Consider the following 13,304-nt stretch of genomic DNA (forward strand, 5'->3'; position numbering starts at 1 on the left):
AGGGATCAACCCCTTGAATTGTATCTGCATCCTCCGCCAGTCCTCCATGGTGCCGCAGCTATCCTCAGAGTCTACCACCCCAATATGCACAATGCAGAGCTGCCATTGATATAGCATCCAGAAGAAATCATAGGGCCTGTTAGCAAAACTAAGGATGCCCCCCCTCTCACCAACTGAAAGCTCCGTCAAATGTACTACACCGTCATTAAAGTTAATGTCCACCATTCTGTTTTGAGGACTATTATTCTGTGCTGATTAATTTCATAATATATGTATAGAAGAGCTGTTCTTCTGACTTGATGAATTATATAATTTTGGCTGCATGCAGCCACCGCTAGAGGGAGCTAACTGTATATGGATTTATTTAGTTGTTTGTTTGTAGACAGTGAGCTTCCCCTAGTGGTGACTGCAGGTAGCTCTATGACAGTGTCACAACAAGTAGGGGAAGCAGTTCAGTACATGGCCCGCTCCCACTGCTTCTTTGGCAGGTACTCCACTAGTTCCCATTCAATGCCACTAATGCTGGGTTCACACGACCTATTTTCAGACGTAAACGAGGCGTATTATGCCTCGTTTTACGTCTGAAAATAGTGCTGCAATACGTCGGCAAACATCTGCCCATTCATTTGAATGGGTTTGCCGACGTACTGTGCAGACAACCTGTAATTTACGCGTCGTCGTTTGACAGCTGTCAAACGACGACGGGTAAATGGACTGCCTCGGCAAAGAAGTGCAGGGCACTTCTTTGCCACGTAATTTGAGCTGTTCTTCATTGAACTCAATGAAGCACAGCTCAAGATTTACGAGCGTCTCAGACGGCTCGCAAAATGCGAGGAGGAGCATTTACGTGTGAAACGAGGCAGCTGTTAACAGTCTGTCTTTTCACACGTAAATGCCTCTCATCGTGTGAAGATACCCTAACACTTCAACTGCTGGGATAACTGCACTAGCCAAACCAAATGGAATCAAATGGACCGCCAAAGTTTAGGAAAACTTGGGGGTGGAAGTTGTCAGCTGCAGAGAAAGGAGTTGTCCAGATGCAACAACCCAATTAATCCCGGACAAACCCCCATTAAAATTGACTTTAAAGCCCCTGGAGGATTCCATAAGTGCTTTATAAATTGACTTCCTTCTTAAAAACGACACCAGCGGCTGAAGATAATAAGTATTTATCACGTTGACACAATGTTTCGAGTCAGAATCTATTAAAAGTCATAAGTTTCGATGGAAAATGAAATCGGTTTTTTTCTGCCACGTTGACTTTAATGTTAATCCTAACTCTTATATAAACTTGCAATATTTCTAAAGTATAGAATAAACATTCTTTATTAGGTCTCAGCCAGACATCGAACAGCAGAGAGGGTGGAATTTTTATTCAAAAATTTTATTTATTTATTTTATTCTTAAAAAGGAATGCATAGGGAGCTGCGGTACGCCATTATAAATTTCATTGCGGGGGCACAATTCAAGTACAACATAACGCACGACATGAAGCAGTGTACATAGTGGTATTAATAAACACTTATAATTGAACCATTTTTCAAGGCTACAATATTGTTCAATTAAATTAAACAGTTCTCCGAGTTGCATTTCTCCCTTACTGTTTGAATTATGTGCATTGCCTATCTGTGTTAAGTTTAATGTCATTATATTATATTACCCTATGATCACAGCAATAACACATTCATTCCAGTGGAAAAATACACAATGTCAGTAGTTTTGTGACCAGTCTGTTAACCACAGTCGTTCGCAGTTTCAAAAGTATCTCATTTCTAAGCCGAGAGCCTGAAATTTTCGCCGTGTTTGAGAAGTAAACGACTTTTATATGTCATCATTTGTCACATGGTTTATGATGTTTGGAACTGTCATTTGGAACATTTCAGGAATTTTATGCTCCGATGTAACGAGAAGAAAAATTACTTATTTTCAAAGAGAAATCGAGTCATTTTACATAGACAAAGATGGAAAAGCTGATATTTTCATATTAATGATGTCAGACATCGATTTCTGTAGATATTTTTTATTTTTTAAATTGGACCCTGTATAGACATTGTTGTGAAACTCCTTACAAATGAAAATAACGTTTAGGGGAAATTTATTTTAAAGCGTTTGTGCAGTTTAGAGAAAAAACATTTTCATATACCCTATTAGGGAATTCTGATTTAATAGAGGGGCGGGGGTCCTCTGTTCAGGATCCTCATTTCTTGACCAGAATGTAGAGCGGTTACAAAGAGTGTCTCTCACTCTGGAGGACCGGTCCTGTCCTGTATTACAAAGACAACACATTGATTGGATTGGGAACTGTGTAATGCTGAATTTCTATTGTGGAGGCGCTGTAGGGAATTTGAACACTAAGGCCCTATTACACTGGTCGATTTTGACCGGTGCAAGGAGCGCCGATCAACGGGAAAGGTCGTTCATTGGCGCTCGTTTGCTCCTGTCACAAGGAGCTATGTATGGGGACGAGCGGTCGTTACTCCGATCGCTCGTCCCTGTTTACACAGGGAAATTATCGTCAACGAGCGTTCTATGAACGATCGTTTCCCCGATAATTGCCTATTGTAAAACCCATTTACTTCCAGGTTTCTCCACAGATAATAAATGATTGCTGGGGGTCCCAGCATGGGGACACTTTGTGCTTTGCATATTGTTAAAGGTCCCTTCTATCAAATAGGGATTATCCAAAGTGTACAACCCCTATAATATCTCTATACAGGGGAATAAGTTTAGGGGGTGCCAGGGGTCCCAGAGGAAGAGACCACAGCTAGGGCCGGAGAGGAAGGGGCCTGCAAGGGGTTCATCCCAGGCACCTCAGGCTGTCACATCAGGCCAGGGCTGTGATCTGACTCATGGTGCACACAAGGTCCGGCATCAGGACCTTGTATGTGCTGTGGCTTGATATAGAAGCCTAAGGGGATCGAGTACTGGCCACCTGTGGACAAGAGAAAAGGTGTTTTTTCATGCCAGATCTGGGGAGGAAGGGGCTTGGCTCCAACTTGTTTCGTCACTGGGGGGTGCAGAGATTGCAGTCACACTCTATGGCCCTGATGATATATTGGGCCTAACAGCCTCTCTGCCACATAAGCGGAACTATTATACATGGCACATGATAGTTGGGGGGGGTTCTTAGATTTTGTATTGGGGCCCAGGAACTTTAAGTTACAGGATGAACCCCACCGATATGAAATTTATCACCTATACTCAAGCATAGGTGACAAATGTTAATGACTAGAAGACCATCTTTAGTTTTTTTGTTTGTTTTTTTCAATTCTTATAAAATGAAAAATGAATCAACTTTGCAAAAAATAGAATTAACCCCCATGAGGTCGCAAAATATTGGTGTACATGGAATTATTTAAATAAATTGTAAAACTTTTTTATAAACTTGTTGTTTCTATAATCATTAATACTACAGATCTGTCGTGTCCTACCTTAACTAAGGCTTCGTCCACATCTGCATCGTAGACTCCGTTAGGGGCCTTTGTAACAGATTCAGTCAAAAATGCTGGACAAAATAGCACAGCATGTTAACTTTAAAATGAGGAACACCATGGCGGAAACCCAACGGAACCCATTAAAGTCAATGGGTTCCATCGGTGGTCAACGGTGTCCGTCATGTAATGGATCAGGCACTTCTGGTATTTTGGATCTGTGCAGCATGTGTGCATGAGGCCTTAAAGGGAACTCGTCACATTGAACATCCAGTCCGATCTGTGGGCAGCATATTCTAGAAACGGAGAAGCCAAGCAGATTGATATATAGTTCAGTAGGAAACTATTCAGTATAACTGGTATTTTATTCATTTAAATCCATCCTCACTCTTGGCTTGAGTCCAGTGGGCGGTCCCACAAAGTGATTGACAATCATGGGTGACTCCACCCACTGGACTCACAAGCTTACAGTGAGCAGGGCTTTAAATGAATAAAATACAAGTTATACTAAAACTTTTTCCCACAAAACCAGATATCAATCTCTTCAGCTCCTCCTGCTCTATAACATGGTGCTCGCAGATCGGACGGCATGTTTAATGTGACAGATTTAATAAATCAAATAAATATGCAGACAAATTTCACTTATTAAGCAGAATTCTGTGAAATACAAAGTGATACATTCCTTCTCAGTCATTTATTATTCCAGTTCATATATAATTACCATAAATTGCATTCGGGATGTAGCATTTTTCTGTATATTTCATATTAATATGGTGCTACCTCCAGAGGTGACTATTCAACACAGATTACATTAGTGTCGCCAGAAGTCATTATTAAACTAGAAATTCCATTCACATGCGAATTTCATTTGGGTAAAAAGACAAGTTATCCATTGGTTCTTACGCAGGTAAATTAAGTAATATAAGCAATGTATTAAACATGCTCTCATACATTTTCATTATTTTGCAGCTTGGAAAAATAATACAGTGATCTTTATTACCGGTATAAATCAAAGTAGCTAATTCATCTACATGACGTGCATGGTGCTCCGCCGCCGACACGCATCATATATAAGTCTGTAGGTATTACTGTTGTAACAGAGGTAAATTAACACAAGAAATATTATTGGCCTGGGATGTCGTTCTGAAGTAGATAGCGCAACTCAATAAAAACAATTTCTTTGTATATTTAGCATTTAAAGGGGTTCTCCGCTTTCCTTGTTTAAACTGAACTTGATGGTGCAGTCAATTTGTACTCAATTGGGGTAGCCATTTTGTCTACTCACTATGATCATAAAAATACGAATATAAAGCGATCTACCTATCTATCTATCTATCTATCTATCTATCTATCTATTTATCTATCTATCTATCTATCTATCTATCTATCTATCTATCTATCTATCTATCTATCTATCTATCTATCTATCTATCTATCTATCTATCTATCTATCTATCTCTCTGTCTGTCTGTCTGTCTGTCTGTCTATCTACTTGTCTCTCTCTATCTCATATCCTTTTTATTTCTATCTCTCTTAAATCTATCTACAGGGGCGTAACTAGGAAGCACTGGGCCCCATAGTAAGCTTTTGACTGAGCCCCCCCCCCCTCCCCTAGATGCCACACACAGCCAACCTTGTAGATAGTGTCCCCTGTAGATAGTGCCCCCTGTAGATTGTGCCATACAGCCCGCCTGCAGACAGTGCTATACAGCCCCCTGTAGATAGCACCATACAGCCCCCCGTAGATGTAGCCTTACAGCCCCCTTGTAGATAGCGCCATACACCCCCCTGTAGATAGCATCATATGGCCCCCTGTAGATAGCGCTATACACACTACTGTAGATAGTGCCATACACCCCCCCCCCCTGTAGATAGTTCCATAAAGCGGCCCCCCTTCTACAGATATCCACCGCCTGGAGATAGCGACATATAGTAACCCTCAAACAAATAACGTCATATTCACCTAGTTTCTGCGACAAACGAAGCGAATCAGCACCGACAGGATCCTTGCGTAGGCCGACGTGATCCAGTGACGTCATCACGCTAGCGTGTGCAGGGATCCCGTCCCTGCACCTGATAGGTTGCAGGCCGAACATGGCCTGTAGACTAGTAAATAATAGAGTAGGGATAACGTTCAATAGTATCTGCCTCCTAAGGACGCAGATACTATTGAATGTGGTGTCGCTTCCACTGTAGCAGCCATAGCGGTGCCACCGGGCATGGTAACTACCGCAGTAGCAGCCATGGTCGCTGCTATGGGGCCCGCAGCATGAGGGGGCCAGTGCCTCCCGCCGTCACGGGCCCCCACATGTCGTGGGCCCTGTAGCAGCGGCTATGGCTGCTACTGCGGTAGTTACGCCACTGTCTATCTATCATCTCTCTATCCATCTCTCTATCTACCTGCCTGCCATCTATCTACAGTTAGGTCCAGAATTATTTGGACAGTGACACAATCTTCATGATTTGGGCTCTGCTGCCACCACATTGGATTTGAAATGAAACAACTGAGAAGCAATTGAATTGAAGACTTTCAGGTGTAATTCAAGGGTTTGAACAAAAATATCCTGTGAAACGTTTAGGAATTGCAGCCATTTTTCTACACAGCCGCCTCATTTTAGGGGCTCAAAAGTAATTGACAAATTAACATTACCATAAATAAAATGTTTTTTTTTAATACTTTGTAGAGAATCCTTTACAGGCAATGACGGCCAGAAGTCTGGAACCCATGGACATCACTACACGCTGGGTTTCCTCCTTTGTGATGCTGTGCCCAGTGGCGGAAGTCCGAAGTTTGTCATGGAGAACTTCGGGGGACTTTCGGTCCACCGTTCTCCTTATCGCTGCCAGCGATCACACATGTATCCCCTATCCTGTGGATAGGGGATACATCTCTTTTGTAGGACAAACTATAGGCCATTTTTTTTGGGAGGGGGGGCTATATGGCGTTACCTACAGGGGGGGTTTGTATGGCGTTATCTACAGAGGGGGTCTGTATGGCGTTATCTACAGGGGTGTCTGTATGGAATTATCTACAAGGGGGTCTGTATAGCATTATCTACAGGGGGGGTCTGTATGGCGTTATCTACAGGGGGGGTCTCTATGGTGTTATCTACAGGGGGGCTGTATGGTGTTATCTACAGGTGGGATTTGGGGCTGTAAGACGTTATATACAGGGGGGCTGTATGGCGTTATCTACAGGGGGGATGTATGGCGTTATCTACAGGGGGATTTGGGGCTGTAAGACGTTATCTACAGGGGGGCTGTAAGGCTTTATCTACAGGGGCTGTGTATGGCGCTATCTACAGGGGGCTGTGTAATGTGCAATCTATAGGGGGCGCTGTGTGGTGGATTCTACAGGGAGGCACTATCTACAAGGGGGGGGTTGTGGGATACCAAGCGGAGGGGGGCCCCAGTCAAAAGTTTGCTATGGGGCCCAGTCTTTCCTAGTTACGCCCCTGGCTTTGCCCGACCTTTACTGCCTCCGTCTTCAGTTGCTGCTTGTTTGTGGGTCTTTCTGCCTTAAAGTGTAGCTAAACTTTTGACAAACTTCTGAGATGTCAGAAGTTTGGATTGGTGGGGGTCCGAGCACTGAACACTTCAGAATTCATCCGGCAGCTTCTGTCTTCAGTCACATCAATAAACACTAGTGATCCAGTCCCAGGCAGCCATGCATGCCCATGCCATCACACTGCCCCCACCATGCCATCACACTGCCTCCACCATGCCATCACACTGCCCCCACCATGCCATCACACTGCCTCCACCATGTTTTACAGAGGATTTGGTGGCTTTGGATCATGAGCCGTTCCAAGCCTTCTCCATACCTTCTTCCTCCCATTATTCTGGTACAGGTTGATCTTAGTTTCATGCTGTTCCAGAACTGTGCAGCTTCTTTACATGTTGTTTGGCAAAGTCTAATCTGGCCTTTCTATTTTTGAGGCTGATCAATGGTTTGCACCTTGTGGTGAACCCTCTGTATTTGCTCTCATGAAGTCTTCTCTTTCTGATAGACTTAGCTACTGATACACCTACTTCCAGGAGAGCGTTCTTCCCTTGGGTAGATGTTGGGTAGGGTTTGTCTTCACCATGGAAAGGATTCTGCGATCATCCACCACTGTTGTCTTCCGTGGACGTCCAGGCCTTTTGGAGTTCACGAGATCACCAGTGCACTCTTTTTTTTTTTTCAAGAATGTACCAAACCGTTAATTTGGCCACTCCTGACATTTGTGTTATCTGGGTTTCTTCATTTTTTTCAGCCTATGGTCTGTTTCACTTGCATTGAGAGCTCCTTTGACCTCATGTTGTGGGTTAACAACAACAGCTTTCAAATGCAAATGCCTCACGTGGAATCAACTCCAGACCTTTTACCTGCTTAATTGATGATGGATTAACGAGGGAATAGCCCATGCAGCCCATTAAATAGATTTTGAGATAATTGTCCAATTTCCTTTGGTCCCTTGAAAAAGAGGCAGCTACATATTAAAGAGCTGTAATTCCTAAACCCTTCCCCAAATTAGGATGTGAGTACCCTCAAATTAAAGCTGAGCATCTGCACTTTAAGCCCATATTGATTATATAACTGTATATTCAATATGTTTTGGTAAACCGCTAAAATGCCACAACTTGTGTCAATGTCCAAATAATTCTGGACCAAACTGTATCTATCTATCTATCTATCTATCTATCTATCTATCTATCTATCTATCTATCTATCTATCTATCTATCTATCTATCTATCTATCCTTTATGCATCGTTTCTATAAGACAGAGTATAGGAGTCCTCATAGTAAAACCTAAAATGTTGCCCTCTGTAGCTCATGGCATCATGCGTCTCCATCTTGTAACTGGAGCCCCAAGAACATTTGTCTAACAAGTAACCAATGGGACCCACTCCATCAGGAACACCTTAAGGCCCCGTTCACACATTTCACATAGAAATTTGCATCAAATCCGATGACATTCCACATCCCATGCATGTGAATGAGGTTTACGCAACTCCGTTCACATTCTGCAAATTTGTTTGTTCACACAGCATTGTCCTTATTTCCCCCGTATTCTGCACGGAGCAGTGGTCTGCATTCAACTTTGCAGTATAAGAAATCATTGTCATGATTGTTCCCCCTCACACTTATTTTGCTGTGTTTGTAGAGAGAGGGAACCTTGTCACGGTTTATTTTGCCCTTACAAAGATGTATGAGCTCAGCGCCCCTTCTCTTGGACTCATGGCTGCCTTAATGATATCCATTTCTTTGTCCATATTGTCTATATGCTTAAACTGTTGACTTGCAGCACTGGGGCCATGGGATTTAATTCAGCAAATATCTGCATGGGATTTAATTCGGCAAATATTGTTAGTTCCCCCTCCTTTTGAGAGGGTTTTAACACCTTCTTACCCCAAAAACAAGCTCAACGGTAAAATGACGTCCACTGAACCTCGCTCCAGTCTGCCTATGTGATGCGGGAATTAGACTGTGAGCTCCATAGGGAACAGTGACTGATGCAAGTGACTATATTCTCTTTATAGAGATGTGGAATATGTCAGTGATACATAAATATTGGAGAAATGTATCTCATCTCTATCCGCCTGCAAGTTACAATCTTGTTTTTTGACAGGTCATGTTGTGGAAAATGTTCTCTTCTGCTCTTATAGCTAACAGACAACTACATTCAGGAAAATAATTACATCTTACTCTATGGTACATAGGCCTTTACGCTCTATGCTACAGCGTGAGCCGCAAAAAACAACCCTAACTCCGCTACATTTAAAAAAAAAGTTATAGGTCTCAGAATTAGCGACAAAAAACATATTTTTTCTTAAAGACATTTTTTTCGTTTGTAATGGTAGTAAAGCGTAAAAAATCTATATAAATTAGGTATCGCCGATATCGTATTGCTCTACAGAAAAAAGTTAAAATATAATTTTTAACGCCCTTTGAATGCCGTAAAAACGAAACAAAAAAACAATGGAGGAATTGATGTTTTTTTTTCCCTCTTAACCATCAAAATAATTTTTACGTTTCCCAGAACATTATATGGTAAATTAAATGGTGCCATTAAAATCTACAAATTGTCCCGCCAAAAAAAAAAAAAAAAGCTCCCTCATTTGGCTATGTAGATGAAAAAATTTAAAAGTTTGGATTTTTGGTAGGCGGGAGGGAAAAAAATAAAATGAAAAATGGAAAAATGGTTGGAGCGAGAAAGGGTTCATACGCTCTATGCTTAAAGGGCCAATATTTATCTCGAACAAGTGCTGACCTTATATGTTGTCCTCCAGATTTTTCAGAAACAGAATTAACAAAGATCTAAGATTTTACAACTTCTCACAAGTGGACAGCCCTATTACTTATACTTGCTGGTATTTTTTTGTAAATTAGGAGGTAATACTTTTATAATGTCTTTCATTTTAGCTGTAAAAATTTTCAGTAAATTGATATGTCATTTGATAGTTTGATATAGAGTTTGACTTTGTGTTGAACATTTTTATCCCTCCTTTTTATTACTTTTACTGTTAAAAATATTGAGATGTTTAGTTTTATTCCCAAGCCACAAGGTCTTTATCAGACAATGACCTCTTATGTTCTTGAAGCAGTAAACTTTAAACATTACATCACAGTCGTCAAATGCTTCAGGAGATATATATCTTGATGTACTGTGTTCTGGTAATTGATAAAACCTTCTACCGGAACTCAAAGCCCCAGGTACATTGTTCTTTTTTCTTCTTTTCTCTCCTGACAAAATAATTATGATACCATCATTATTCAAAAACATCTAAGAAGCTTCCATGTCTTTGCTCAAGAAATCAACTATTACGAAGTATGAATATGCGACTTTACTCTCTTTGATTTGAGCAGGTACGGCTACTTATACCGTAAATGTACGGATAGCCAGTCCAAGGTGGCCCTTAAGGCTTCTTTCACACTACTGTTAGTATACGTTTACCTTCTTCCATCAGAGGAAGAGAGGATAGAAAGATTAAACGGAAAGCAACGGTTCCATTAGAATTACCATTGATTTCAATGGTAATTCTTATGTTTCAGTTGTTTTTCGATTGCTAGGTTTCCGGTTTTTTTCACGGATCAAAAGTGCAGTCTGCAGAACTGTTGTTTCTGTGAAAAAAACGGAAACCTAGCGAATGGAGAGAAACGGAAAGCAACGGAACCAAAAGAATTACCATTGAAATCAAAGGTAATTCTAACGGAACCGTTGCTTTCCATTTAATATTTCGATCCTCTCTTCCTCTGACAGAAGAGAGGTAAACGTATACTAACGGTAGTGTGAACTTAGCCTTTAAGGGATTTTCCACTTTTAGTTTTCTCCTGATGTAACTCTAAATGTGTACTTCTAAGAATGTAGAACTTGTAACTCTTGGTAAGATATGAACCACTTTGGTCGGACACAGGCCTTCTCTGGAAGCACCATTAATGACATCTTACCACAAATTCTTGGCCTAGCGCCTTTATCATCAATTAAATTTCCATAGAAATGTAGAGTTTGAAGTTTCCAGCAATTAAAGTCCAACCGCACATTCCCAACACAAATCGTTGCATGAAGAAGTAAAATGTTGTCGTTATGGTGCCTAACAAGGCCCAAGGACAAAAGTGGGTTTTACACTGGACGATTCATAGACTGCTCGTTGCCGATAATTGTCCTGTGTAAACAGGGAAACTATCAGCAGATAAACGAGCAAATGCACAATCATCTGCTGGTCGTATCATTTTAAAAAAGTTAAATATTATTGTTGTGGGCAGCACATCTTGGTGTGTAAACAGGGAGACGCGCTGCCGACATGATAATAATGTATGGGGACGAGCGATCGGAGGAACGAGCGCTCATCCCCATCCATAGCTCCGTGTGACAGGAGCAAACGAGCACCGATCAATGATGTCTCGTGATCGGCGCTCGCTGCACCGGCCGCTTATTAGCTGGTGTAATAGGGCCTTAACTGATGTTAATTCCTGACATCTCACAATTGCATGACAGAAGTTAATGAAATCATTAATTTCAATTTGGGAATTCAAGAGCTTCTACTTTTGAATGGATTGACAGACAATATTGTGCGATCCTTGCAGATAAGTCATCTGCAGTCATCAGCCATGTTAGAGCTAGACCTTATGGTAGACCGTGTCAGGACAGATAGGGAAGCAGTATGCTACGCCACCACCCAACAGTTGTGTTTGGACAACCTTGAAAAAATGGGGGGATGCTCATTTTTATTTGCCCTGTTTGCTGGTCAAAATAAACACATAAAGAGTAAATCTATGGTCACTATATTGGGCTTTGACTTCTGGTCGCCATAGGAATGGTGTTTCTTCAGAATGTCTTCTCTCAGGCTAGCTCATGATTTCTATGATTGTATCCATTCATCTTGGTGGTATTCCCATCTTATCATTAGGATATGCCATCACTTTTTAGTCAGTGTGAGTCCGACCTCTGGTACCTTCATCAATCCTGAGAATGAAGAGGTCGGATTTAGCACTGTGTCACCTTCAGGACACCTGCCACCCACTGTGCAGGGAATGGGGCAAATTGCCGTTTCATGCATAACCAGGAAACCAGGAGCGCCGATATGCAGGGGAATCTTAAAAGGGGACGCAGCGCTTAATCAGGATTACTTGGGATCCCAGAGGTCAGACCACCCCTAATTATAAATTGATGGCATATCCTAGGGGTCCGACTTCACTATCCGACTTTTTTGCTTATCCTAGAAAGGCATTGAAAGGGAACACCTCAGCTGTTTCTTCTGCTGACCTCCTGAGGATAGACCATGAATGTGTCTTCCTGGTAAACTCTTTTCTAAGAATTTTTGTCTTTTCCAAAGAAAAATTGGGCAGACTTACTAGCACTGTCTAAATTTTAGACAGCGTAAACTTAGACCAGGCAGTGAGAAAATAAAAAAATCTAAGTAATGCAGGCTGTATGATAAATTTGGCGCATCATTTTAGACATGCTAGACCCTTTTCTCTTCTTTATACCACCTATTATTTGGCTTAGTTTATGCCAGTTCCTTTTGCCAAAATGTTGCCACATTTTTTGGTGCACAGTGTCACATTTTAAGCCAGGGTCGTTTCCACTAGACTATGCCCCTTTCCCCGCTAAGCCACACCCCCTAGTCGAGCGTGTTGAAAAGCCACACCCCCTAGTCTAGTCGAGCGTGTTGAAAAAAGTGTCTAAAACCGGTGATAGATTCTGGCGTATTTTGAATAGTAAATCTGCCCCTATTTCCTTTTATTATAGTACAAACAAAGCTAAAGCTTGAGTCAGGTCATTCATGCTCCAAGTAGAAGGTTATGCTTCATTTGGTCAAGAATCCGCTATGGCAGCGATATAAAAATGCCCAAAATGTAGCTTGTTGTATGGGATTATGACTGACAGATGTGTTTTTACATTTTACTAAATGAATTGAGAATCCGGCAGCTGAGAAGTGAAGATCTGTGAAAGCCTCGAGCTCCAGGGATGGGTCAGTGCTGGTTCAGAAACGCTTCTCATCAATCAGTCATATTTTGTCTTGGCCTCATGAACGCTATGCAGTGTGAATTTCTTTCATAGCCTTTATGTTTTTTTGTTGTAAATCTACATCAGCCCGTTTTCTCAGGATTACGGTAGACGAGTCATACTACATATTGGGGCTTGTTACTCTTGTACCTGACTTACAGCTTTTATAATCCTATGTCGGTCTGCTATGTTACACATATATAACCGGTCACTTGTGCTTTGTGTCTTTGCAGAAGGTGGAACGTGCGAAGTTATAGCGGCGCACAGATGCTGCAATAAGAACCGTATTGAGGAGAGATCGCAAACAGTGAAATGTTCTTGTTTGCCAGGAAAAGTGGCCGGTACGACCAGAAACAGACCCTCCTGTGTTGATGGCAAGTA

At 41.7% G+C, this 13,304-nt stretch overlaps 1 protein-coding gene across 5 annotated transcripts in view; it reads left to right on the forward strand.

Annotated features, from left to right (window-relative positions):
* TAFA1 (TAFA chemokine like family member 1) overlaps window positions 1-13,304 on the forward strand; it is a 289,251-nt gene that overhangs the window by 209,410 nt on the left and 66,537 nt on the right. For all 5 annotated transcript variants that reach the window (XM_075834010.1, XM_075834008.1, XM_075834009.1 and 2 more), the window contains one exon: window positions 13,157-13,297. In XM_075834010.1, the coding sequence (XP_075690125.1) occupies window positions 13,157-13,297 (141 nt within the window). The remainder of the gene's footprint in view (window positions 1-13,156; window positions 13,298-13,304) is intronic.

Source organism: Rhinoderma darwinii, chromosome 7, assembly GCF_050947455.1.
Source record: "Rhinoderma darwinii isolate aRhiDar2 chromosome 7, aRhiDar2.hap1, whole genome shotgun sequence".
NCBI classification, from domain to species: Eukaryota; Metazoa; Chordata; class Amphibia; order Anura; family Rhinodermatidae; genus Rhinoderma; species Rhinoderma darwinii.